Source organism: Echiichthys vipera (genome assembly GCF_963691815.1).
Source record: "Echiichthys vipera genome assembly, chromosome: 19".
Lineage (NCBI taxonomy): Eukaryota > Metazoa > Chordata > Actinopteri > Perciformes > Trachinidae > Echiichthys > Echiichthys vipera.
The window spans coordinates 15,537,616-15,565,110 of record NC_139844.1 but is presented as its reverse complement, the minus strand read 5'-3'; the positions used below and the strand labels follow the sequence as shown (position 1 = coordinate 15,565,110).

General features: G+C 39.4%; 2 protein-coding genes across 2 annotated transcripts; both read left to right on the top strand.

The window, feature by feature from the left end:
- Positions 1-1,561, top strand: LOC310962132 (dynein light chain Tctex-type 1). The gene is made up of 5 exons (XM_083934514.1): positions 1-104; positions 225-266; positions 919-1,042; positions 1,132-1,209; positions 1,381-1,561. The coding sequence occupies exons 1-5, from the start codon at positions 78-80 to the stop codon at positions 1,449-1,451; spliced, it is 342 nt and encodes a 113-aa protein (XP_083790640.1). The 5' UTR covers positions 1-77; the 3' UTR covers positions 1,452-1,561.
- A 5,508-nt stretch (positions 1,562-7,069) lies between these two features.
- rab10 (RAB10, member RAS oncogene family) lies at positions 7,070-24,690 on the top strand. Its single transcript, XM_083934009.1, has 6 exons — positions 7,070-7,787; positions 13,335-13,395; positions 15,152-15,290; positions 18,306-18,395; positions 21,928-22,029; positions 23,561-24,690. Exons 1-6 carry the CDS (start codon positions 7,661-7,663, stop codon positions 23,645-23,647), a joined length of 606 nt encoding a protein of 201 aa, XP_083790135.1. The 5' UTR covers positions 7,070-7,660; the 3' UTR covers positions 23,648-24,690.
- Positions 24,691-27,495: the final 2,805 nt, after the last annotated feature.

Here is a 27,495-nt window from a genome sequence, read left to right as displayed (position 1 = left end):
GAGACCGGAAGTGTAGTTCCCGAGGGTGTAAACATTAACGCTTACTTGGTTCAGATTGGAGGCAGTGGCTGTAAGTAATGGACGAGTATCAGACAGAGGAGGAGGTGAGTTATTGCGTGTATTTCCATCACGTTTTCCTTAGGTTCTAACTGACTCATAACGTCAAAGACGAGTAACTTAGCCACGTTAGCTTAAACTGAACTGTTTTGTTTCTCACCAAACAGACTGCGTTCGTCGTTGAAGAAGTGAGCAAAGTCATAAAAGAAGTAAGCAAAAATACACGATGCCTTCCGAAATATCCACAAAGTTTATATTTTAGCTGTTCATTGCTACCGCTAACGTTAGTTTGCGACTGTCCGTTGCTAAGGACACTGTAACGGTTGCTAGGCACCGTCCTAATCTGTAGAACAGAGCTCTTAAACAGGGGGTCCGCCGAAGAGTTTGATCATCATTCCAACAAAAATGTGTCTGAGAATATATATTAAAATGAATGCATCGATTATTAGCAAAGATACATTTGTGAAAAAAAACTTGATGATAGGCTTACTGGCTTATATGCAAGGTAGCCATGCACAGATACAGTCGATCTTAATATTAATGATTCAATGTGCGTTTAATGTGTTTAACATTAACATATGATGTGTTATTAAATGAACATGTTAATAACGATCATTGTAGTATCTTAGTATTGTATGCCCCATAAAAAGCTGTGTGTATAGACTTTAGGCTGCCCTAGCTCTTAGTCTTATATTTATTATAAGACTTTTATACAATATTTGTAGTGGGGGGTCCCTGCTTCGTCTCATTTTCAGCTAAGGGGCTAGCTGATAGAGTATCATAATGCTATTAAAGGTGGACTGTATGTGTCGATCAGTTATTAATGAAGCTAATAACACATTGTTTAAATCCTCTCTGTAGTCAGTAGAAGCAGCAATCGGAGGAAACGCCTACCAGCACAGCAGAGTGAACCAGTGGACCACCAGTGTAGTGGAACAGTGCCTCAGTCAACTCAGCAAGCTGGGAAAGCCTTTCAAGTATATTGGTACATATGCTGCTGTAGTAAATCAGAAATATTCTGATGGTTCTTGGGGTATGAGGTTGTTCTTGAAAGGTAGTGTTTTATTTCCACAGTAACCTGCATCATCATGCAGAAAAATGGTGCAGGTCTGCAAACAGCCAGCGCGTGCTTCTGGGACAATTCTACTGATGGTAAAATACACTAGTAATGCTGAATCAAAGCTTTTCTATTTTGTCAGCAACTATCAGTGTGCTCTTAAAATCTAAGTGGTCAGCTTCAAGAAACTGGTAGTATTTTGTCACTGACCTTAAATGTGTAAATGTGGATTTGATACTGAATTTATTGTGTATTACAACCAACAGGAAGCTGTGCGGTAAGATGGGAGAACAAATCCATGTACTGCATCGTCAGTGTTTTTGGGCTGGCCATCTGAACAGACTACAGTGTACCTAAAGTGTTTGAAATGTGTAAGGTTTTGTGTATTTTTCAGAACTGGCATGCTATGTCATGTCATGTTGGCTATATGTGAATAAACTTGTGTTTTTAGAATTGGTCCATTAATTACAACAATACTATGCTTTATTTACATGTGACATGACAGAATGCTACATGTACTGTACAGCTTTTATCTTATGAAGCAACAATAACACCAAGAACTTCCAGCATATCAGGAGCCACAATAATCTCATTTAACCACTTTTAACCATCGGAAAACTAAATTCACTCTGAAAGAATCAAAATGTACATTAATGTCAAAGCATTTACACATTTGAGACTACAGCACATTTAGAAGAAATGTAACGGCCTTTAAGTTACCCGGCTTTGACCAGATGTATGCTGTCGGAGAGCAGAAAGAAATGTCAAAAACAACAGTAAGTGATGAGTAGACAGTTCAGCGACAAAATTGTTTTGTAGGGCCCTGGCGCCAAACGTCAGGTAGAGAATTACCATGCTGGAGGAGAAAGATTAACGAGCGAATGGATCAAATTAAACACAAGGAGCCTATCAAAACCAGAAACACTTTTAAATTTAGAATTTTCTTTAAAAACACACCCTATAACAAAGACCACAAATGTGAGTGGTGTCAAAAAACCCGAGCTGGAGATCTAGTGATTGAAAACACAGCACAATGATGTTATACTTACAGCAATTAACTTGAATCAGATACAGAGAGGTGCGGTATGCTGTGATACCTGGGCATGGTCTTGAGTTCAGAACATGCTCTGACAACCAGGAAGATAAAGGATGTAGAGGGCAACTATAATCAAGAAGAAGAGCTTCATGGCCTGGAGGAATAACGTGGGGTAAAGCTGGGCAAGCGGAGACATATACTTATAAGAATACTGTTCATTAAAAATAACAGTCTCACCTGAAAATTCACTTTATACTGACAGGTACATTTTGGTACTTTAATAGTGGCACACAAGTTACATGGTAATAATTCCTACTTTTATCAAGACTTAAAGGTTGAATATGGAGAATGAGCAGAAAACCTCCATCTAGTTCTGACCACGTTGATCGCCAACTAGTAGTGAAATCATCACAGATCCATTGACTTTGGTTGGATTTTTATAATTTCTTCTATGGAATGAGTATACTGTGGGTTGTAATGAATGGCATATTGACTGAAGTCATAACTTGTGGGAATAGTTGATTGCCAGTGAAGTAAAGCTAACAATATTGGAAAAAAGTGAAAAAAAAAAAGCCTGATTTTGTGTTCTGTGTATCTGGATACATACACTAAAATGGCCACAAGAAAAAACACAAATAAAAAGTATAGCAGACAATGTCAGGTTCAACCCATTTTTGAGACTTTGGCTCCTCGACTATAGTGTCCAAAATCATCGTTTCAACAACAAAAAATAATTCCAGCACTCAGATTTCCATGTTGGTCAGACCCAGCCCAGTAGCCTCCAGGAGACTTTTGCAGAGGAGTTTGACTGACAGTTACAGTTAGCCGTTACAGCTAAGTAAACATGAAAGTTAGCTTACAGATCAAGGAGAAACCTAGTGATTTTGGCGTGCGTTTTAATGCCGTTGAACTCCTTTATCTCAGTCCATTGAGTGAATGCTTGGCCTGTATTGACTCTGGTTTTTGCTCGTCTCCGGTCACTCAGCTGCTGGGACAAATAAGCAGCTGCAGGATTGGCAAAATTACTTTCACCCAGTAGCTGCGCTGAACAACAGACAACCCTGGCAACCCACAACACTATTGGCTGGTTCAATGTAAACAGAACGTCATTGTCAAACCTGTCAAAGAATCTATATAATATCTCATCTCATCTTCAACGGCTTATCAGGGGTTGGGTCAAGGGGGCAGCAGCTTTAGCAGGGGACCCCAACCTTCCCTTTCCAGGGCCACATTAACCAGCTCTAACTGGGGGATCCCGAGGCGTTCCCAGGCCAGTGTGCAGATTTAAACTCTCCACCTGGTCCTGGGTCTTCCCCGAGGCCTCCTCCCAGCTGGACGTGCCTGGAACACCTCCCTAGGGAGGCGCCCAGGGGGCATCCTTACTAGATGCCCGATCCACCTCAACTATTAATTCATTCTAAATATATTTTTGTTATGGAAAAGCAATACTTTCAATCTGGACCCCTCAAAACGCCCCGTGAGTGTATTATTATTATTTAAAATTAAATATAGCTTTTAACTTAGATTCTACATATTCAACTTTTAAACAGTTTCACAGCTGTTAATATTAACCCATTTGATAAACAGCGCTACAGACAGATGCCTCGGTCCTCCACCCAAAAACTACCACATACGGTAGATCTCGTTGGATGCTTCACATTTATAATCCTGCAGAACTACCACAGATAAACTTCGACGGACACGTTGGACACAGCTGTACATACTTATACTCGTTAGCGACCAGAAAAACTATTTTTGTGCGAGAATCCACTTTTGACGAACATTAAAGTACACTTTTTCCGTGTGAAGACTGGGTAATGAACTGCGCATGCGTACAACAATACAACGATCCTATGATCCGAGAAAACGGCTGTTAGCAAAATAAAAACAAGTTTATTCAAGTTGACATGAATACAGTTTTTGTCATTGCCTTTGTCCTAAATAATAAAACTGTTTTTTAACCTCACCAAAGAAAAGACAAACAAACTCCAAAAACGGACTGATACTGTGCACGTCTGAAATGATAAATGACAGGCATTTGTAAAGTTACTTTTCCCAAGGCGAGGCAAAAAAACAATTTCCACATGAAGCCACATGAAGATAAAAAACACACCTCTGAGGCAATTTCTCTATATATGGAGGTAATCCGTTGCAACGTAAGGTAAATAAACTCTATAATGCCCCTAGTCAACCAGGTAGTTCGGTACGGTGGCCCTGAGAGGTCAATCGCCATGTAAATAGACGGGTAAATAATGAAATATCATCGCCAATTTGATGAAAGTGTGTTATGGATCTTATTTTATAAACTGATTGTGTGTTCTAAATGTAAAATCTTTATCTAAAAAGTAACTGTTAACTAGGCTAATAGGGGATGCTTGGTATTTTTGCTTGAATAAGAGTTAAAGAGTTAAACAATTACTGAACCAACTAATCGAATAATCAACAACATGTTTTAGCTCTATCCGGCTGTTAAGTCTGACGTAACACCCTTTCAAAATAAGATTTCTGGGTCCAAATGCTCCGTTGAAACAAAACAGACACAAAGGTCAAACATGTGAACCATTACATCACCTCTTTCATCTGTTAAACACCTTTTTAAATGATGAGAAAGAGGTAAAATGACAATTACGTTGTTTTTTAAAAACTCAGATCTGTTCAAACAACGGGGAACATGGCACTGCGGCGTTGTAGAAATAAAAGGCTTGGACCCGGGAATCATATTTTGAAAGGGCGTTACGTCACGACTTAACAGCCGGATAGTCAACTAAAAGATAACATGTTGGGAAAATCAGCTTTTTTTTCAAGCTGAATACTAAAATAGTAGGAAAATCCTGGTGGCCGAGTTCTCAACATGCATATACTGAACTGAACTGTTGCTCAGTACCCAGTTATTACTCGCCTCTGTCTTCCCCTTGTTCCCTATCCCCTTTCAATGTCCACCACAGATTAAAGGCAAAAAATCCAAATAAAACAAAAACAAACATAAGGCCATCTGGTTTAGTCATCAAACAGGTTCATGTGAAGATAGACTCCCTCCTTAAATGTGCATAACTATCACAACCAGAACATTGCAGAGATCTGAGTGGTAGTTTATTGCTGTTTGTGGGAGTGAGATGAACCCTGGGGCCCCATGCAGCAAAAAACAGGAATGCGTCCTGATCTGGGAGGATTTTTGTGTTAAGACATGATTCATTGGCATGACAAAGAATGCTTAGAAGAAAGACAGAGCAGGGATACAATTAAACAAATAAGTTGTTTTTCCATGCATCCAATGACACCTTAAATAAAACATGTGAGCTCCCTGACATACTGTTGCTGTGTATCACCTTTTAATCTCTGCAACATCTGTTCTTTGCACAGGCTGGTTTGTGTTCAAATGGCTGCAGCTTCTCTCTCTCTTTTTGGTCATGCTGTGAAATCACTGGGTGGCTCATTAAACAGATATTCCTGGTCCCAGAGGATTCATTAAGATTTTTTCTGTGCACACATGGCATGAACAACAATCTGTGTATATTTGTGACATTCTATGTAGTTAATTTATATTAACATGTATTGATAGTGATGAATATTTGACACACTATATGTGCTTTTTAATGCCTCTTGTTGACATATATAACACCCACCTAAAGTCATAGTACCACAGTGTAAAAAGTAGTAAGTAGTAGTAAGCCCAGCATTCAAATTGACTAATGCAAAAGTACAAAACTGTAGTTAAAAGTACTCCTGCTGCAGAATGCTCTATTTCACAATAATATTTATTACATTATTGGATTGTAACTATTAATATATAATTATGTTCATCACTTTAATGTTGCACCTGGTAAATCTGGGGTTAATTTATATTTATATATCTATATCACTTCTTTATATACTGCTGGGTAGCTTGTAAATCCCCCCTGGGGATCAACAAAGTCTTATTATATTTAATTTATTTATATGTTTTTCCCTGTGAAATATAGTTGAGTAGAAGTATAAGGTAATACAAATGGAAATACTAAATAATTGTATTTTTCTTAAATAATTAGACAATTAAACAACAGCACAGAACTGTCAGGGTGGCTGCAGACACTAGTCCTGTTCATTTTTCCCTATTCTCCAACTTATTTTTTTCTGCCTTCCTTTCTTTATATATTTGTATAATTTTAGAGTTCTTTCTTTAGGCTGTGTCTTTCCTTATATCCTTTGTGTCTTCCTTCCTTTCTAGCATTTTATTTCTGTCTGTCTTTCTTTCTATCTTCTTTCTATTTTTCCTTTATGTCTTTCTTTATAGCTTTCTCACTTTGTGGCAAGTCTGTACTCGGTAGCAGAAAGCAGGGCATACTCAGCATTCCTAAGGAGTGTCTGAGAGTCAAACTACTCTGACAGGCGGAAGAAGGAAAGAATACACACAAACACACACACACACAGAAGAACTCAGATAAATGTTGTGTACATGCAAATACTCTCTCAGTGTGTTTCCAGTTATTAAAAGACTTTAGAGGATAAATGTCCCCACAGTTCACAGAGCAGAGGATGTGGGAAACGCCCGTAACAAGCACAGAAGTACTTATACATGACATCACTTTGCCTGACTCACAGCTGGGATAGTCACCACATCAAATGCCAGCTTGCCCTTAAACAACTGAAACACACCCCGGCTAAGAGAGATCCGCAAGAAACCGGGCCGCCATATTGGATCATTAGATACATTTCATTCAATGAAGTAATGGGCGCTTTTGAGCCTAAATGTCCGAGTAACGTACGCAGTAACATTTGCCCCTTTCTGTCAATGTAAAACACGCCCCCTTTACCTTTCGGTGTTTGCAAGGATAGCCAATCACATTAGAGCGCTGTATAAAATGACAGCGGCGTGGACTAATCAGAGGCCTGGATTTTGACAGAAGGGGCGGGAGGAAGGCGTGTCTGTGGGCCTAGGGTGTCGCCGTGGTGGTGGCTCCCATTCGAAGGCGACGGCGGTCGTCTATATTTCGGTTGTAATCTCTCCTGAAGAAAAGCGAAATAACTCCGGCGACTTTAACAGACTTTAACGTTGAGATTTTTTCCAAATCCTTCTTCTCGGGTCGAGCCGTGTGGCAGCAGGGCTCTGTAATGACGGGGTGTGCCGAGAATTTGAATTAGCTCGCCAGTTAGTTTGAAGAAAGAGTGAGTCGGGGGTAGAGAGAGAGGAGCCATTTTGTCCCGACTGTGTGGGAGAAAAGAAAGAGTGGAAAAGAGGAATCACACGGGAGGAGATCACTATTTTTGCTTTCTGTTCTCATGCTGTAAAGAGGGGGGCACAGAACAGTGGGGCTCGGGAAATCTAACTCCTCGGACGCGTTATTTGGGTGGTATTTTAGCCAACTAGCTTTGCCGAAGCTAATCAACAAATCCCAGATTGTGTTAACTGTTAACGGTCAAAGAGAAGCGGGGCAGTTGGTTGGTCAGTGCTAAAGGAGCTGGCTTTAGACTCCACATACACGTGAGTTTTTTTTGTATCTTGTCTTGGGTTAAACACAAGCTTGTTGTTTCAAATGGCGAAGAAGACGTACGACTTGCTGTTCAAGCTGCTTCTGATCGGAGACTCGGGCGTGGGGAAGACCTGTGTGCTGTTCCGCTTCTCTGACGACGCCTTCAACACCACCTTCATCTCCACCATAGGTAAGAAAAGACCCACAGATATAACGGCATGGCGTGCTGTTGTTACAGGTGTTTCTTATTTTTATGTATTGTTCAACCCACCCGTTTGGAGGTTGTCTGACAGCTGGGAGACTCGCCTGACTTTCTCCTGCAGGACATATTTGGTTAGCCGGTGTGCTATCATCAGCATGCACTGACGTTAGCTTCTCCCCAGGCCTGCTGCACAGGTCAGCTGGAAAAAGCTACTTGTGTGCCGCTTCTTTATGGGCTCTTAGCTATACTCCCAGAGTTAAGAGTAACTGCGGCTTTAACAACAAAACATGTCTAATATTTTGGTTTTGCTTGCCAGCAATGGCAAGTATAACCAGTTTATATGCCAGAGGAATTGCTGTCATCATGGCACTTGACCCAGTGGCTAGTAAGCTAACGAGGCTAACACTGGGTAGAACAGGGCCTGTTAGAAAAGCACCAAAAACTGACAGGCGTTTACACGCATATAACTATGTAGTTTTATCCCATTAACGGAGAATACCTGAAAGATAACAAGTCTCTAGATCTTTGTTAAAATCATACATGTCACACAAGTTAAGCCCCTCAAAAGCAGTTATCATTAAGTATTCAGATCCTTTGATCTGATTTGCCAAAAGGCTCTTTTAAAAGTAAAACCCATGTCTTCAAAAGTAAATTTAAGTATATACGCACTGTCAGTGAAGTTTACTTGCAGTGTAAAAATGAAGAGTACTAATTTTTCAAGATGGCTTGGATTTAGATTGTGTTTCTGGTAAAGATAAAAAGCTATATTAGTGTGAATGCAACATTGCAATGCAAAAAGTCATAATTTTTACTGCAAAATCTGAATCTGTGATGGAAAATAACCCATTACCCTCTGAAATGTAGCAGAGCAGAAGTATCAAGTAGCAGAAACTGGTACTGAAAAATAATCAAGTACAAGCACCTCTAACTTACTCTCCAAGACTGCTCCAAAGAGAACTAAAAACAATTCATCATGGTGGCACCGTCATCTCTTTTTTTTCTGTCCTCTACGCATGCGTTCAACATCACGCTCACATGAGTCAAATGTCAAACTATGTCAAATCCCTGCGTGGCCCAAGTGAAGGCTCCATTTACCCCTGTTGCTTAAGATCAGTGCTGAGTAATAATGTAATATTAGATGTGTTGCTGATCCACAGGAAGCTTACTGTGTGCCATGCACTGGCATTGTACTAGCAATCTTTTGAGTCAGTTTTAATTTAAAGACCAGCCTTTTTATTAATTCGAAGTGTTGAACATTTAACCATGATAGGCCACCGTGCTCCCAGTGGCATCCGGGCCAGATTGGATTTGTTCAGGTGCAGCAATGAACAGTCACTCTTGCTAAGCTTGCTGTCTCATGTATGTGTTTATGTGTCAGGTTAGGATTTTGTTATTGTTTTGCGTTGGTTTGTCTGGCAGTCAGCCTAGAGGGTAGGGCCGTCCTCGATTTTAAAGAAATTGTTATTCTCGTCAAAGATTTTGTCGACTAATCGATTGGTTGATTTAATCTACAAATCTGTAAAACTGTGTTTCTCCACAAAAGAATGATGCAACGCATCACATTAAATCTTGTTTACCAGAGGTGTGCATCAGTTTCTTGGAAATGAATCCTTCACCACAAAAAAAACATCAAATATGACTAATTGACAAAGCGGGGGCAATCCCACTGTAGTGTTTGTGTATTACATTCTCAAAGTGTAGTTGTGATTTGAGTTAAAGCCACCACATCAGAGCTCTGCCCGTTCAGCCAGTTTAAAGAAGGTGGCTGTGCGATGGTCGGATGCAGATTTACAGTTACTTCAGCAGTGAAAGACCAATAGTGACCTTTGCACCTTGTAGCAGTACTTTCTCTGCCAAGTTTGGTAGTCTGGCCAAGTACATCAATGCCTGTAAGTGTTTGCAGCAACTGCAGGTGTTTTTTCTTTACTGTTCTAAAAACTCTGTATATTTAACATATTCTGTTTACTCAAGCAAAACTTTAGAATAAGCTCCAAAAGAACCAGTTTCACATCAAGGATAGCATGCTTGACCCTGCTGACGTGATTGTGCGGGTATCTACGTATATCCTAAATGTACAAAAAACTTGTAGGCATAAGGCAAACTTTTATGTTAGTTTACAAGTTATTTAAAACGGAGATAATCATAGTACTTAGTACATAGTACTTAAGGTCCACAAGAGTCATTGCTGTCATTGGGTTTAGTCAGTGGTCACTGTCTTAAAATACTGCACAACCTGAGAGATACTGGCACAATACTGACATTAGTTACCAACACAACTGTATGGATATTTCCCTTCAAGAGCTTTCCCCTAAGAACTACAACACAGTCATAAGCTTCTGTCTCAGATTGTCTTTGATCTACATCTGTATTGAAAAACAAAGCATGATCAAAAGTTAAGACTATGGACAACATAATCTCTCAGCACACCGTATAATCCAGACATGTAGTTGTCAGGGAGCTCTGAGCTTTAACAATATATGAGATTTGTGATTTTTAGATATTGCCTGTTAATTCTACATCTAGAAAAGCCAGAGCCTTTTCAAAAGTAGGCTGCTTCGTTTTACCTTGCAGACAAATGATCATCTTACTCTATTGTGGTGATATATGCAGTACGATTGTTTTAATCATCCATTCTGAAGATTATTTTTTCAATTTTTTGCTGTAAAAAATGTTTAAAAAAAAACAGGCAAACAAATCAAGAAGAAGGTGTTGTCCAACCAATAGCTCAGTCAATTTACTATCACATTAGTCACATAAAAGCAACAAATACTCATAACTGAGAAGGTCATTTTTTGGCTTCTGTGCTAAAAAAAAGTGGACACTTACACTTGTGGTTTTAATAAATATAAACTTTTGAAGAACACCATCAAAAGTCCTTTGGTGTGTAACGGTGTACTTTACTTTTGCTGCTATATAATTAATGGATTCATCTTTTTTTGCCCAGTTTTTTGTTGGACACAGTGGTTGCTAAATGTTTTGGCCAATACTACTGTAAGTTCAGAGGATGCAACAACACTACTTGACTAAATGCATCATAGCACTGTAGTGCAAAAAGTACAAAATGTACAGTACAAAGTTTGCAAAACATTCTACCTCTTTACTTTTGAAAAATGGCCCTACATATAAATCCAGTACAGCCCTTAATTGAAACTATAAATTCTTAGCAGAACCAGGACATGTGAGATAGGAGTGTGTTCTTCCTCTGACAGTACCACACAGTACCTTTTGGAGACACAGATGCACAGCTGCTTCTCAAAATACCCCCTCTGGAAACCACCTCCCCTCACGCATCCTCATTTCCAATCTCTCTCTGCCCTTCCTCCGTGTATATTTGAGGTTACGTCTAAGAGTGCTGAATATGCATGATTTTGCGATCTGAAATCTCTTTCCACAACACATCATGAATTTTGCATGGAAACTGGCGATCGCTCCAGTGGAATTCCTACTTGGGAAACAAACGGTTCCTCTGGGATTAAAAAAAGAGAGCCGCCCATAAATCATGTACTTTTTGTTTAAGACGACCAATTCTAGTGTCACTCTTCTTTTGAACGCTGCCCATTTTCCCAGTGATTGGGTAAACGTTTGATTGCACAATGCACATATTTTCTTGACAACTGGCCAGTGCACCTCACTCACCAAGGAGAAAACATAATCCCTACAAAAGTTGATTTGATGACAAAGCTTTTTAGTAACACTGAAGAAAACTCACCCCCTTTTACCTTTTGTGTTATTATTTTTGCCTGTTGAAAGTTTTTGAGGTAAAATATCAATGCAAACATAGTAAGTTGTGTCCTATCTGCAGAAGTGTTCTCTTTTTTTGTTTCTCTCCAACTATATGGTTCTGTCCCCCCTCCCTCTCTCTGGGGAGTGCATAATATTTAGTGAGTCACACATTGGCAGTCAGTTCCTCCATTATTCTATGGCCCTGCTCCACCTAGAGCACAGCTGTTTCTTGGGACTTTCTAACCAACCACAAGTTCTGACCAGATCCGAACTGACAGCTCACCATTTAACTGGAAAACTCTAGTCTGTCAGCAACTATTTTGGTGATCCATCGATTGAAATACTTTATAGCTAAAAGAAACCAAACATTTCCTGGGCCCAGCTAATCAAATGAGATGATTTACTGTTTTTCTTTGTCCTAAATGATAGTAGACAAAACTGAATATCTTTACGGTCGGACAAAGTTGGGCTGACTGTTGCCCTAGTTTTTGCCGTGTCATGCCCTGTTGGTACTAACCCTCGTTGGCGGTTTCTTGCCAGTTCACCAAGTTGAATTGTTTGTGTTTATTGTTCCTTTGCACACAGTAAATATAATTTGTTCTTTCAACATTGTGTTGTTAACGTGCCAACTAGTGTCTTAAGCTTTCTTGTTGGTCTTGCAGTTTCCCTCTTTGAATGATGAATAGAGTGCTGCCGCCTGCCTGTATGGGGAGTTATTTCCTCTCACATGTGCAGAACGTACTTGCAGTTCTCCGTCAGCTGTAGTTTTGCGTAATGTTTTTTTGGCAAAAGACATGGGACGTGAGGTGACACAACAGTTGGCCTTTGTCGCCACTAGTTCTTTGAAGTCGGCTTAACGTGTCCGTGCCTTTTAGGCTTTTGGACTACTGTTCGACTGAATTTGTATATGTGACTTTGATTACTCTGGCAAACTGTAATGTGTGAAAACGACTCATTGATTAATCATGAAAACAATGGGCAGATGAAAAATGCACATAAGAATTTCTCAGAGCCCAAGGTGATGTCTTCAGATATCTTTTTTTGTCCCACCAACCACTCAGGGTAGTTGGCAGTACCATAAATTAATACAGATTTCAGAGAAGCTAACAAGTAGGATAAAGCATGAGACAATTGGCCAAGACTTGGTGGCAGTCAACCTCGTGAAAGAAAACGAGTGTCCATACATGAAAAAATAATCTAAATGGAAACTGAAATACGTCTAAATAAGCCTGTTTCCACACTCAAAAACACGCACACATGGTTTTCCCGCCACAGTCTGTCCTCTCATTGCAACATCAGTCTGAATGCCCAGACCAAATAAAAGCCATTAATACTGACTTCAGATATGCACAATATTATGTTTCAAGGCAGTCAAGTTTAAGCAGTAACAGGTCGTAACAGGTTATTACTGAGTGTGCAAACACCCTGCTTCCCCGCATAACTGTATTTTTTTCAGTAACCTGGTTGGTTGTGTGTCTCTGTATGTGTGTGTCTGTGTGGGTACCCCATTGTTAGCCAGCTGCTGATCCCACAGTCGTGTGCTGATAGGCTCAAGGTCTGGTCATGACACAGCAGAATCAGGAAGAGAAAATGTTATTGTCTCTCAGATGGAAACACTCACTTTCCATTTCCCTCTCCTGCTAAATGTCTTTTTTTGGCTGTTTCTGATTGTCCGTTTGCATCGATGCCAAAGTCTGTTTGTAAACCTTCATTTCCGTTCTTCATGTCTGCTTCCCTTTGTCAATCCTTCATGTGCTTGTTATTCATTTTGATAGATGCGTATGCTGATATGTTTTCTTTTTTTTATTACAGGAATAGACTTCAAGATCAAAACTGTTGAATTACAAGGAAAGAAGATCAAACTACAGATCTGGTGAGTCAATAGACGTTTTTTAGTTTGTATACCCAAGTTAGGGTTATGTGTTTAGAGGATTACAGAGCTAAAAAATCCGCAGACATCGTGAAAGTCGTCTTTCAATTCAGCCTCTTCTCTTTGTGCCTTGTTATGTGATAGTGGAACATCTGTTTGACATACCTCCCTCAAGCCCAGAAATATGCTAGAACAGGAAATGGTCATCTGTCCATCAGGAGGTCTGCTGCAGAGTTGTCATTCTGGTACACAACAGCTGATTTTTCTTAGCTGAAACTACTTGATTTTTTAAAAACATTTTCTTCTGCAAATATGATGAAACATGGACATTTAACTTAAGGTGAAATTTGATATGAAATCAACCTATAACCCAACCTTACTACCAACATATTACATACATCAGCTTTTTTGTTGCTGTGTGGTTGTCAGAGGTGTGCTCCCATTTACTGTCACATTCCATCCCATGTTTTGATAGTGATTTGGATACGTACCAGAGTATTTAAGGGTCTTTTATTTACAAGTTTGTACAAGTAATATTAAAGGCTCTCCTACAATTCTCTTTGCCTCTAGTGACGGGCAAATTCTAAAAGATATATAAAACGGGTAAAATAAAATAATTTCCATCACGTGACACTCGTAAGCTGCCATAATTGAGACGTGATCTAAGTCTTTATCACATTTGGCCCGACACTGTCCATTAAACCTATTCTGTGGCCGTAACGTGTTTTCTCCTCTTCCTGTCCAGGTGCATTATGTCTGGATTTAATCATCACTTTATAGCTTGAGCACCTAAACATGTGGTCATGCTCACCAACAGTTCAGTAAAATCGAACTTTTGCACAACCAGATGGATGGATACTGGTGCAGTTTTCACAGAAAGGAAAATGTCATAGTTGAGGTGCATGCTAGATGTGTGAGGGACATGGTTAGCCTGGAGTGTGATCAACAAGTTGAACTTGATGAATAAGGGTTGCCCAGCTTCTCAAGTAGTACGTTCCTTTTTCCCAATAGAATTGCCAAAAACGCTTTTTCTGCACAGTCAGAATTGTACCAATAGGGATAATACTTTCAACTGCTTTTATCAGCCTCCTCTTAATAACGATTGATGAATTGCACTACAGCGACTTTGAGAGAGCTTTGGCACACTTTAAAAAGTTCTGTAACCGGCATAGATAATGAAGTCAAATTTTCAAAATTGAGAAGAGTCAGGCTGCATTCAGAGCCTCAGGCAGCTACGGTGATTGGGAGTGTCTTTTACATAGCCTGTTTGTGTGACTTCCTGCTGTATTATTTAACCCCCTAATGTAGCATGAGTAGACTTTGTTTCACGGTTATAGTTTTCTGTCTGGTCGTTTTCTGTATTTTTTCCCCCGGCTCCCCCTGCAGCCACCACTGCAACAGACCCCCGTTCAAAATTAGTGGAAAGACCTGCGTTTTCATGGGACCTCCTGATGTTGTCTGACTGCCCCTTGTGCAGGCCAATCAGAGATAAGAGAAACAGAGCTAATGTATCTGTACGCTAAATAATATAACACTGTCCGTTGCTCTTCTGACTCAAACTAAGCGTCTCAACATTTTTGCCGATATTGGTTTTTATTTGCATTTATGGAAAGTAAAAGAAATTTTATGACCATTTTGCTCTATAATGCAGTGAAAATCTAACTAAGAACAATCTGTTGTTCAAGATAAGGGTTGGAATTGATACAAGAAAACTGTGAATGCAAACAAATAAAATCAGTGTTTTCTTTTTTGTGTGTAGGGACACAGCGGGCCAGGAACGGTTCCACACCATCACCACCTCCTACTACAGAGGAGCCATGGGCATCATGCTGGTCTACGACATCACTAATGCCAAGAGCTTCGAAAACATCAGCAAATGGCTGCGCAACATTGACGAGGTGAAACTCTCTCTTTCCATACACTGAGCCCAGCTACATAAATCCAGAGATGTTAACAGGATGTTCTGTGTTAGCACTCATCTATTGTTTTATCTTTGGCATAATGACAAATTACCTTTTATTGGAGCCAATATTGCTAACTAGCTGGCCAATCTGTGCAGTGAGCTGTGAAGCAGGAGTGTGACTAAATTACATCAGCTGAGCCAGATGTCCGTTTCCATCTGGCTTGTTGTCGGAGAACCAGGGCTTATACTTTTGTACCTCGTGAATATCCGCGGAACCAGAAGCCTCCAGACAAAGACAATTACATGTTTACTGTTTTTGAAACCTTTATTTAATCAGGAAGGGGAAGATTTGTTTTGAATAGCAGTGAATACACACAAAGGATGACAACGGATTGCCTAGTGCAACACTTATGTTAATGGTGTTACAGGTCTAGACAGATTAAAAATTTAACAGTCATTGAGCAAAACGTGAAGGAGCGGCTTGTCACAAGAATGAGAGTAGCTGGTCAACCTTAAACATTAATCTACCTTTAGCAAGTCTGGACTGTAGTTGGGGCTAACTTCACTTTAATCAGCAGGTGGCAAACAAGAAACGGGAACTCTGCTTGGGTCTTAAGGGGTTGCCGTACTTATTCACTGACAAATAGTTGTAACTGAATACAAACCGCTCTGCTAACTTAATACTAAACACATATGCTCTCTCAATTCAATTTTCAATTAAATTAGCTTTATTGGCATGAATGTTTTATAAACAATATCACCAAAGCATAACATATTAATATTTAAACACAACAAATATTGTTAGAATAAACATTTCTTATGTCATTACATTTTGGACGTTGTAGGAGTAAGTACATCTCCTATGTTGCTGTAGTGTGTAGTCTTTCTCTACCTGTGCTGTTCGATTCTGCTTGGTCTGATTCATTATTGATTCCTGGTCAATATTCGGTATGGGGGAGTTTTCAACGTCACAATGTAGGTGATATAGAGGATATTTGTTCAGCATTTGTTTTTTGCTTAGGTTTTTTTTAATATATATTTAAAAAAGGAAGTGATAAGTTCTGAGGCATACAAATCCAATTTGTTACCGGTTCTCAGCTGGAACCGTTCTTGATTCCCACCCATATTGCTCACGTAATGCACACTACCTGTGCAACTGATGAGTTTGCTACTTGTATAACACATTTAAAAAACATGTTTAAAAATTCCCTGGACATGGCCAAAGCCCTGCTTAGGTACTTTTTGAGGTCCTTCGATCTATAGCCGCATTTCCACCAAGCAGTCCGGTCCAGTTAAGTTTGATCCACATTTATTATTATTATTATTTATGATTATTTTTTTGGGTTTCCATTGTCAAAGGTTTTGGATGGTACCAACAGAACTGCACCATTCCTTCCTGTTTTTTTTTTCTTTACCCTCTGTTAAAGTACTGATCCGATACTACAAGGTGGAGCGAGAAATGGTGTGGTCAGGGATTGGTGCAGGCGTCATTGAAGAGATATAGAGCAAGAGTTGGATGGAGCAGTGAGGAATGAAAAGATTTTTGAGCTCGTTTCTCATCGCATGGCTTTCTCGTGTCCGAGCAATGCAGGATGAAATATAAAAACTAAAAACATGCTATTTGGTTGATGCCATAATGGATATGAGGCCCTTTTCTATGTTGGTGCTTCTTTGCTTTCTATAGTGTTTTATACGACTATCTTACTATAGATCTTCGTAGGGATTAATCTATTATGTGACTGTGAATAATCTTGTGGGATCTGTGCCAGATCAAACACATCAGATGAATTACTGTGACAGTTACAATCAATAGCTCATATAATCTTTCTTTTTTATTACTGGGTGCGACAATACGCTATAACATTACGACACATGATCAGAATGAAGGTGTTAACAGCTTCGGGTGAGACTGCCGGGCACTGGGCTTGTCCAGAACGCTTTCTTTGACATTTTTTCACCCTCGCTGTTAAAGGGTTTAAAGTCCGGTCAAGGAAAGGAAACACAATGCGTTTCCTGCTAACTAAGAACTTGGCCCTCATGTGGGGGGAAGCTTATTGTTGACTCCAGAGAGGGTTCATAGGATGCTGGCCTTTTCGCTACTTGGAGAGTAATCATTTTGACTAGTTGATTCCTAACTCTTTTTGTTTTGTTTGTAAGGCCTTAAAACAAAGCGATATCTACTTGTGACCTATCGAGCAACTTTGCAAATGTCTGAGTTGTGACCCCTTCAGCCAAAAAGTGATTTTATTTTATTTCTACTTTACAGCTGCACCAAGAAGTCAATTATCTGATTTTTTCAGGAGTCAGCAACCTTGGGCACATTTGCATAATGACACACTGAGATTTATTTGGGCATGTTGAAGTGCCCTCTCATCCTGTTATTTACAGCATTTTAAATGACTTTTTCCCCATCCGCATCATGCTAAGACCTGCCATACTCTGACGGGGTCTTACTGGTAGACTTCTTTACAGAATGTGCCACTGGTCGGTAAAAAAAATACCACTGCTGGAGCGGGCTCGGAAGATGATTAATGTTCATATGGTGTACTGATTAACAAGAACATTTAAAAATGACACTTATATCGAAAAGGTTGCAGACCCCATGATTAGTTAATCGACAGAAATTTAAATATTAAAGTATAAACAAAACCTATTTTCATTGTTGCATAATCATTTAGTAATTTTTTGGGATTCCAGCTTCTTAAATGTGAGGATTTGATGTTGCTTTTTGTCATACACACTAGTAAACTAAAAATATTTTAGGTATAGACATTTAAAGACATCAACGTCAACTGTGGGAAATTTTAACAGGCATTTCTTTATTTTTATTTTTTACTATTTTCTGATATTTTAGACAAAACGATTCATCAATTTAGAAAATAATCTGAAGATAGATCAATAATTATTAGAGCCAGAAAAATAAGGTGCCTGCGTGCGTGCGTGACTGTGTGTGTGCGTGTCCGTGTGTGACATGAAAAAGAAATCTAATCTACTCTTTCATCATTTTCAGCATGCGAATGAGGACGTTGAGAGGATGCTGTTAGGCAACAAGTGTGACATGGAGGACAAGAGGGTCGTACCAAAAGCCAAGGGGGAGCAGGTGAGATGCTATACGCAGCCGTTCGTTGTAAAGGCATTTTGATTGGCTGGCTGATTTGTTGCTGCTACTTTGCAGATATGTGTTCAGTTCATAGACCACTGACATGAAGTAGCAGGAAAACAGCAGGATAGTTCAGAGTTCTGATCCGGCTCGCAGGGGAATATTTACTGGCCCTTTGAGAAGAAGCCTATGTGAAAAAGTAATTCATGGCCGCTGTCCTCTTGTATCTATCTCAGCGCAACTGTCTTAGTGCGTCAAATATCGGCGCGCTGGGAGACCTGCTCCACGCGCTTCCTGTAGGCGTGCAGCCACAGCGCTCCGGACACTCTTCTTTGTGGGTTTCTGAATCCTCTTGGCAACAGCTTGTCAAGCTATGCTCTGTTGTTGTTCTTGCAATTGTTTCAGTCTGGTTAAAACCGTAGATAAATCACCACCACAATGTCTCTTTCTACTCTCTCTACTACTGAAAAAAGGTTCACACAGAAAACAGTCAGTTCAACATTGAGTGGACAGATATTTTTGTTTATAGCCATCACCGTGAAGCCTGTGTTTACTCTGCAGCCATGGAAAGAGTATAACTTGATATGGCTTTTTAAGAAAAATCATGCTAAATTCAAGACCCCTTTCCCACTCAACTGTAAAAAATACTCTGCATTTGCATTAAGTTTTTGATGAATAAACTAATGTTTCATTTGTGCTTGTAAGACTGGTAAAGTAACTAGTAACTGAAGTAATCATATAAATGTAGTGAAGTAAAAAGTAGAATAGTTACACTGATTTGTAGTTGAGGAGAAGTATGAAGTAGCATGAAAAGAAAATACTCAATTAAAATCAAGAGCATCAAACTTGTACTTTAGTACAATGATTGAGTGAAAACCTCTGATTAACAGGTATGTTCATTTAACAAGGATCGTTTTTGACATGGTTGTGGCACGTTGAGTTGGCCTATTACTACATTAATAAAAAAGACAATACATGCACTCCTATGTCACTCTAGTGTTATCAATATCCATTAATGCGATCCTCGTATTTTTCCAGCCCCTCATTTTGGATTATTTTTGTCAATCGGCCCTACTTCCAAATTCATTGAGTAGCCCTGATATAATGTATGGAGAATGGGTTTAAAATGAGGCACTGAAACTGGTGCAAATAGTTTGGAAGCTTCTTGAAGTGACTTGTGAAACGTCAGCTTATCCACTAAAACAGTGGCTCCTTATAGAAAGTGCAGTAAGCTGCTGTTTGTGTTTGCATGCCTAAAGGATTACGCCGACTGTAACAACATTTTCTTGGGACATAAGAAAATGTCATCTAATATAAATAAGAAAGAAGTTATTTAATTTAGTATTTAAAAAATTGTTCTGATACTGCCCTCATATTGTTTTGTACGATTTGTTTGTCACTTATGTTTCTCTAAAGAAGCAGCAGCTGCAGTGTAAATGTCACAGAGTAAAACGGACTTTATAGTCCACCTCAGAGGATCAGGGCCCGAGAAATGTGAGCCTCTTTACTGTCTTAACAAGTTCAGTTGAGGTGCCCCTGAGCATGTCAACAACATCCACGGGAATATGTTCTGGTGAAACTCTTATTGTTAAAAGCTACATTTCAGGTTATCTTACTGTAAATGTTGTTTACTCAAGGAATATTTGACAGACATTATGGACATCATATTCTCTTGGGTCTAAACACAAGCGCTTTCACGCTCAAACAAGGTGCTGCATTGTTTATGATTATGCCACATCGATACTACTGTAGTTGATGACACTGAACTATTGTTGCAGCTAGTGCTGAATGTTAACAGCTAAAATAAATGGGGTGACTTTATTCTTAGGATGCGCTGTTTACAGCTCAAGGCATAATTCTGTATTGTGTGTATTATAAAATAAAAAAATGTGGTGAAGTTGTAGAACAACTGCACCACATGCAGGGCTGCTTACACAGCATAGTGAGTCCACAAAACAACAACATGTCCATGTCACTGACTGTGTAGAATTTTCCATCTGTATAAATAATCTTGTTACTTGTTTTTGATACCAAGTTTGGGTTGTAACTCGGACAAATGCTGTTTAAATATTTTGCTCATAGTAATCAAGTAGTCAACTTAACAGTGTTAAGTTTTCATACATGACAACCAGTGTTGCATTACAAAATTACTTCCATAGAATAACTTGTAACGTTAACTACTGAGAAAAGTAACTTGTTTAGGTACTTTTGTGTTACCAAAAATGAAAACCTCTTTGCGATGTTGGTTCTATTGTCCAGATGGTGTCACTACATAGCTAGTCTATGGCCAAAAATCTGTAATTGCAGGCTTATGACACGAATGACAGATGCAATATCCTCTTTACAGCTCTTTTTTATTAACGATTATGTTGATAAGAAGTAGGCTAACCCTACAATCGAGGATACCGGGGCTCTCATATAGCCTGACAATGTCATACAACATTTAACGGCGGCAATGACAACAGTAGAATTATTTCAAGTAGACTACATAAAAGTAATTAGAAAACCTCAAAAAGCTACCTGACAGGTCTGTACAACCTTTTGGCTGTGAATAATCTGTGAGTGTGCATGTCAGAGACGTATTTGATGATTTCAGCGTCTGTTGGGACGTCTGTCTCAAATGATGGGTGACGTGCAGTCAAAAGTAATTCAGTGGTTCTTGTAGGAAGAGATGTACTGATACTTATAACACAAAACAAAGATGTTACTCATCGCGTAACACGTTACTAGAAAATAAATGATCTCGGTGCTCTGTTACTTTGTATAATCATCGTCATGAGCACTGGGAGTATCGAGTTACAGAGTACAGTGATTTCAAGTGTACAGTAAGTGTTTTTGAAATGGTCAGTAAATAGAAGAGCTGTTTGTTTCATTACTTTATATTCATGCTATCAATATACAAATGTCAGTTAAGATAGAAATCTGCATGAGAATTAAAGAAATAGATATTCAGTTATAATAATCGCCTGCTGGTGGACACAGCTCACAGGTTTCCACTGTATTTCACGTATTTGTGCTGGATTTTTTGTTTATTCCCCTCCTGTGACCGCACTAATAACAGATGGAAAATGTTTGCGTACTTTCCCCTTTAGGGAGGAATGACCGCAGTCACCTCTGCATTCAGTGACGTCACTTACTGTACATGTTCTCCATTAGTATATAAGAGTTTGGTCACTTGATGAAACCTCAAGTTTCAGCGTGCGCTGAGATTGTGAGTGAGTGAGTGAGTGAGTCCTTTTAAGAGCTCTGGCTCATTGTGCCAATGAAAAAACGAGCAGGGACTAGTCAGTCTGCAGATTTAGCAACATCAGATACAGATCTGCTTACTACACACACACACACACACACACACACACACACACACACACACACACACACACACACACCTGACTAGAATGTAAGTGTGTTTGTGCTTGAGTTGGTAACTGCAGTGATACCTGATCTCTGTTCTGCAGTCTTTATTTTTGGACTGAACTTTCTCTAACTGATGCATCACTCATCGTTCTAACTCGTCCTGCTTTCTTCCCCACAGATCGCGAGGGAGCATGGCATTAGGTTTTTTGAGACGAGTGCTAAGGCCAACATCAACATCGAGAAGGCTTTCCTCACGTTAGCAGAAGACATCCTCAGAAAGGTGCGTGTGTGTTCAATCATTTTTCAGGATCAGAAATACTTTAATAATCCCAGAGGGAAATTGTTTTAGGTGGAGTGTTTTTTTTCATGTTCCTTGTACAGTATATAAGGTGACAATGTGAATCATGCTGCAACCTTGAATCAAACTGCAACTATTGGAGAGAGAACGGCGCTGCGCTGTAACACTGATCAGCTGATCGACGGCGATTGAAACCCATTCAGATTGATACGTCGCCTCCGGAGTCTCGTAAATCCTTCTAGGGTCTTTTTTTTTTCCAACGGAAACACAGCGAGTGAACGGCCAATTGAGAGGGCGTGCCCTGAAACTTTCCGAGCTTCCGCATTTCAACCTAATGGAAACGCACCTAGCGTGCCTTTATTTGACTTGTTACCAGCCGTGACAGCAACACAGAGGCGGTTATGAGTATTTTTCCAGGTGTTTATATCCATGTGTATGTGGAGAGATTTTGTGACTGCAATAGTATCGCAACAGTGCAAAAACACAGTCAAGAAACTTTCACGGTGTGTAGTTGAGATCAAAATGAGGGCTGCGTTCAAAGATTGGTGTGCTACTGTACGGCAGTAGACGGCGAGGTGCCTGCTTCGGGTTCAACAGAAGTAACTTTGCTTACTCTCAGTCACAACGGACAAAGTTAAAGTCCCACACAGTCCCTACATAATGAACATTCAGTAGTTTACAGTGAGCAGTAAAATGGGAAACATTGTCATTTTGCATCATCGCTGATTTTTTTTAAGTCACAATTTATATTATATTTTACTATTATGTGCATGCAAGTAGGTAACAAAATAAATGAGTATCAAAGCAACAGTGAACAGTAGGGCTGTGTATTGGCAAGAATTGTGCAATATGATACGTATCATAATAAAATTCAATATATTGCAATGCTGTAAGACAGGCGATATATTGCGATTTATTTAATCTCATTTTAGGAAAACTGTCATAGTTACTGTCACACACAACAACATAAGCATAACATTAGAGTTAAAAAAAGTACATTTAATTAATGCAATCCTAAAAGAGGGATCTTAAACAACACAAAAAGGAGTCTTTGCATGTAAACTATTAATTAAAACTCAATAGTATTTACTTAGTCACTCACTGTTGATTATGTTTTATGACGGTACAGGTAGCCCCAGGGTTTTAAGGGTGTATTATGGGCTGCTGGGTTTCCCTGTAAACTGCTTTGGTTGACTGAGGTGTCGTAAATTAAATCAAAACCTGCAAAATAAACAGGTTCTTACAAAAAGGTTAAAATCTATTAAAAAAAATCATCAAACAATACTAAGATTACACTGCTGCGGTTGAAGACTGTGGCCTCCTGGTGTTTTTCCACTAATTGCAGCACACCTGCTTAGATTGCCAGGTCAGGTGACGCTGTGCACTCTTGTTCAGCACCAAAAAACTACCACTAGGTGCTGCCAAACCATTTAAATTAAAGTAGTCGAAAAATAAAAGGAATCTCTACAAGCTTGCTAGAAAAGTCTGTTAACGGTGTGTTTTTGTTCAACAGACGCCTGTAAAAGAGCCCAACAGTGAAAACGTCGACATCAGCAGCGGAGGTGGAGTCACAGGCTGGAAGAGCAAGTGCTGCAGTTGAACAACTCCTCCTTTCACTGTCTCACACGCACACACACACACGCACGCACACACACACACACACAAACACACAAGCACGCACACACGCACACACGCACACACACACACACACACACACACACACACATATTCTCTCTCTCTAACTGCTAACTCTCGTTCTCTAACCTGTCTCATGAGTTTTCTTGCACACTGACACTCTCTGTCTGTCTCTTATCAGAATAAAACAATAAACCACTTCACTCGTCTAATCCCCTCCTCCCCCCACCCTCCACCATATTCTTCCACTCTCCATCTGATGATCATTTTTATTTCTGATAAAAAGAGAAATCCAGTCACGTTTCTTGTCATTTGTTTTTAAAAAAAAAAAGTGTGAAAAGACAAGCTCATATTTTTAATATTTCCTTTGCCTGAGCTCACCTGGTTGGACACCCTCACCCTCCCCTAACCCCACCTCACCATCCCCCACCCACAGCACTCACCTTCAGTCAGAGGAAATTGAAATAAAAGAAAATCAAAAAAAAAAGACAAATGTAGGATTAACATTTTGTACACTTAATGGGGTTTCTGTTGTCTAACCGTATTTGGTCATTTACAATTTGTTACCAGGTGACAGAGGCGTGGCTAGCTCCTTTTGTATGTGGGGGTTTATTTTGTCCTGTGCCTTATATGGAAGACAGGGGCGGGGCTGTGTGGTGGGCGGGGCCACATCCACCCATTGAAATTACAGTTTAATATTCTGTCGGTTCAGGCCGTCATCACGAGGACGCCGAGCCAACGCAGAAGCGTTTGAATTTCTCCTCCAGCCAAGAGAACGGCATTATACAGTATGTCCTGTTTATTGATGTTTTATTTTTATCTGTATGATTTATTTTACTTTTATTTCTTTTTTTTTTTTTCTGCATGCAGATTTCTTTGGGTTGGAAACGTTTCTGTAACGTTGTGTAATGTTTGCCACTGGGTAACTGTGGGCGGGAGGTACAGAAGTTCTCTTTGGAAATTCAAACAGTTTTGCAGATCCATTAAAAATAAGCTTGTTTAAGTTAACTTGTTTGTCCTCAATGATGTTTACTTCCATGTGTCCATCAATGTCAGACATTAAAATCTATGTTTCCATTCAGTAGATTTCTAACAAGTGAGATTTGGGAAGTTTTTCACCTGAAGAGGAAACCACTCGTCATAAAGAGCTAAAAAGGGCTGACTATGATCTGAGGTTGAAGGTCAGAAACTTTCCAATTGGTATGAAACCAAACCTTGACTCCGGTGCTTGGTTTAAACCATGGGTGCGGATCCTGGGGGGGCGACCATAGAAAAGGACTTTTATTTTGAAGAACCACTAGAACGCAACACTTGGACCAGGGGTGGGCTATTCTGGTCCTGGAGGGCCACTGCCCTGCATATTTTAGGTTTCTCTCTGATTCACACCTGATTCTAATGATGTGCTTGTTATCAAGCAGCCGAAGCTTGTCACAGTTTTGATCATTGTTAGACTCAGGTGTGTTCGAGCAGGGAAAAACCTAAAACATGCAGGACAGCGGCCCTCCAGGATGAGAATTGCCCACCCCTGACTTAGGCGGTCGTGTCTACATGGAACCCAATATTTGCAATCTCATGACATGATTGAGGTAGAGCATTAACCTTGAATGGTTACGGTTAGTATCGATGGTCAGGGAGAGAGTCTCACGAGAGTTTTTATGTGAGTTTTAGCAAATTTAGGGTTACCATCTAGATTTGACCCTCAGGCGAAACAATGCCTCTGGTGAAGTATGGGCAAGAGTCCAACCTCAAAAGCAACACTAGATAAAATAAACACGACAAAATCTGCTGTAAAACATTAAATCTAGAGCGAGAATAATAACTAATTCTAGTCTGTGAACCACGGTGTAGTATTAGGGCCAGTGTTGGAAAAAATATAATCTGAGGTATTGAGAATTAACTCATAATATAAAAAAAAGGTTGGAATATTTTTAGGATAAAGACAAGATAAAAAAAAGGTGGCTTCGAGTCATGTTCTATATGTTTTAGTTAAATTGTCACCTTTGTTTTCCTTTACATGACGACATGTTGAAGGGAAATCTCGCCCTTGGTTTAAAGTACTGGTCCTACTTTATTTCAGAGCACAGTGGGAGACGGTGGAGGCTCTTCATTTTGTGTGATCTAAGACTTGCTGAATAGTTATTTTTTATCACATTAGACTTAATAACTGTAGGTGAAAAAGCACAGGTGTGAATAATAATGCTAATGATGGGTCTGCTCCATTTACAGCCAAAGCCCAGGACCCTGGCACAGGCTGATACAAGTGAAGCGGCCAAAATGAACGTCATTAATGATTAATTACAACTGTGCTCGTCCAGCCTGATAATCTGACTGAATCACCTCTTCGTTTAGTTACACAAGGCGTCCTGCAGGGCTAATACTTAGCATTATAAAGTATTTCCAGTGAAGTAAAGTTGAGTGTATTATCTGCTCTAACTTCAAATTCAGTATTTGTTTATCTTTCCAAATGATTAATACAGCAAAAAGTGAGTCTAGTCCCTGTACGACATTAGGGGCAATATAAAATGTTTTCAGTTAAAAAAAGAAAAGAATAATTGTGTCTTTTTTACCAGTGAGTAGAACTGAACAGAGGAATTTCAAGAGGAATTATTTTAATGTAATTTCTTTTTTTACCATCTTTGCTCTTATTTAAAGCAGAAACGTGGAATAATGTGTTTTTCAGGAGGGAATTTATTACTTTTTGCTTTTCTATAGGGTCAGACTAACTCCTGGGGCACGGTAAACTGTGTGACAAAATGAGCTAATCCATCCGTATTATTATACTGTGGTAAAAAAAGTCAAAACCATGGTGGGTCTGTGCTATAAGACAAAAATCAACTGCTAAACACGCAAAAACCTCAGGAAATTTGTGTTTGCATGAAAATGATCCTTCTTCCTCAATCACAATTGCACACAAGAGCTCTGTATTTTGAGGTTGAACTTTAACAGCAGACAAAATGAATTAGTGCAGAGTGCCAGCATGCATACTAAATTAATCACATCATTTCTGATGGTGGTGTTTGATGCTTTAGTTCCATTGCTGCAATTTATAGAAATAAAAGAAGCCGCTCATGTAGAGAATTAATAATATGAATGAATATTTTGGAAATGCCTGCTCAGCACCACATGTATTTATGATCTTAGTATTTCTACAGTTGGGCATCTGAGATTGGGACACTGGAAGGTGTATTGGTGTTTATCAAAGTGCTCTGCTGTCTTTGTGTGGTGCCCCCTGGTGGCTGCAGGTCATACAAACACCTACAACACTATGACCACCAATGAAAAGGTTCTGTTATTTTAATAGTCTAGTTTTGAAAACAGATCGTCGGCTGGTTATTTCATGGTGGACACAAGCTTTTATCTGTGTGGAAAATGTGTCTTTTGCTAAAGGTTTGAAGTACCCAGGACGTAACAAACTCCATGGTTTTACCCAAAAGCTGAGTAATGACTTATAACCAAACTTTTTTTTCCATAAGGTAATACAGAAGTTCCTTTATATTTATAGATACCCACTTATCAAAGTCAAAGTCAGCTTTATTGTCAATTCTTCACATGAACAGGACATATAAGGAATCAAAATTGTGTTTCTCCCTCTCCCATAGACAAGACAAGACACAAATAGTAAAGTGCAGGACACAATGTTAAGTGACACAACATAAATGATCTAACTGCTATAGTAACAACAAAAATACAACAGTAATAATAATAATAACAAAAGTGCTGATGGTGGCATAATAGGGCAAAACGATTGATAGCAGCAGGTCTATATGTGCAGTTTGCATAGTCAGTCACAGTATTGTTCCTATTTAGTGGAAA

What these genes read in the sequence shown, in the direction of transcription:
- LOC310962132 (XM_083934514.1), top strand. Translation starts at nt 78, where the DNA reads ATGGACGAGTATCAGACAGAGGAGGAG. An exon ending in TGAGCAAAGTCATAAAAGAA is followed by an intron (nt 267 to 918) that starts GTAAGCAAAAAT and finishes TCCTCTCTGTAG; the next exon opens with TCAGTAGAAGCAGCAATCGG. An exon ending in AAAGCCTTTCAAGTATATTG is followed by an intron (nt 1,043 to 1,131) that starts GTACATATGCTG and finishes TTATTTCCACAG; the next exon opens with TAACCTGCATCATCATGCAG.
- rab10 (XM_083934009.1), top strand. Translation starts at nt 7,661, where the DNA reads ATGGCGAAGAAGACGTACGACTTGCTGTTCAAGCTGCTTCTGATCGGA. An exon ending in CACCTTCATCTCCACCATAG is followed by an intron (nt 7,788 to 13,334) that starts GTAAGAAAAGAC and finishes TTTTTATTACAG; the next exon opens with GAATAGACTTCAAGATCAAA. An exon ending in AAGATCAAACTACAGATCTG is followed by an intron (nt 13,396 to 15,151) that starts GTGAGTCAATAG and finishes TTTTGTGTGTAG; the next exon opens with GGACACAGCGGGCCAGGAAC.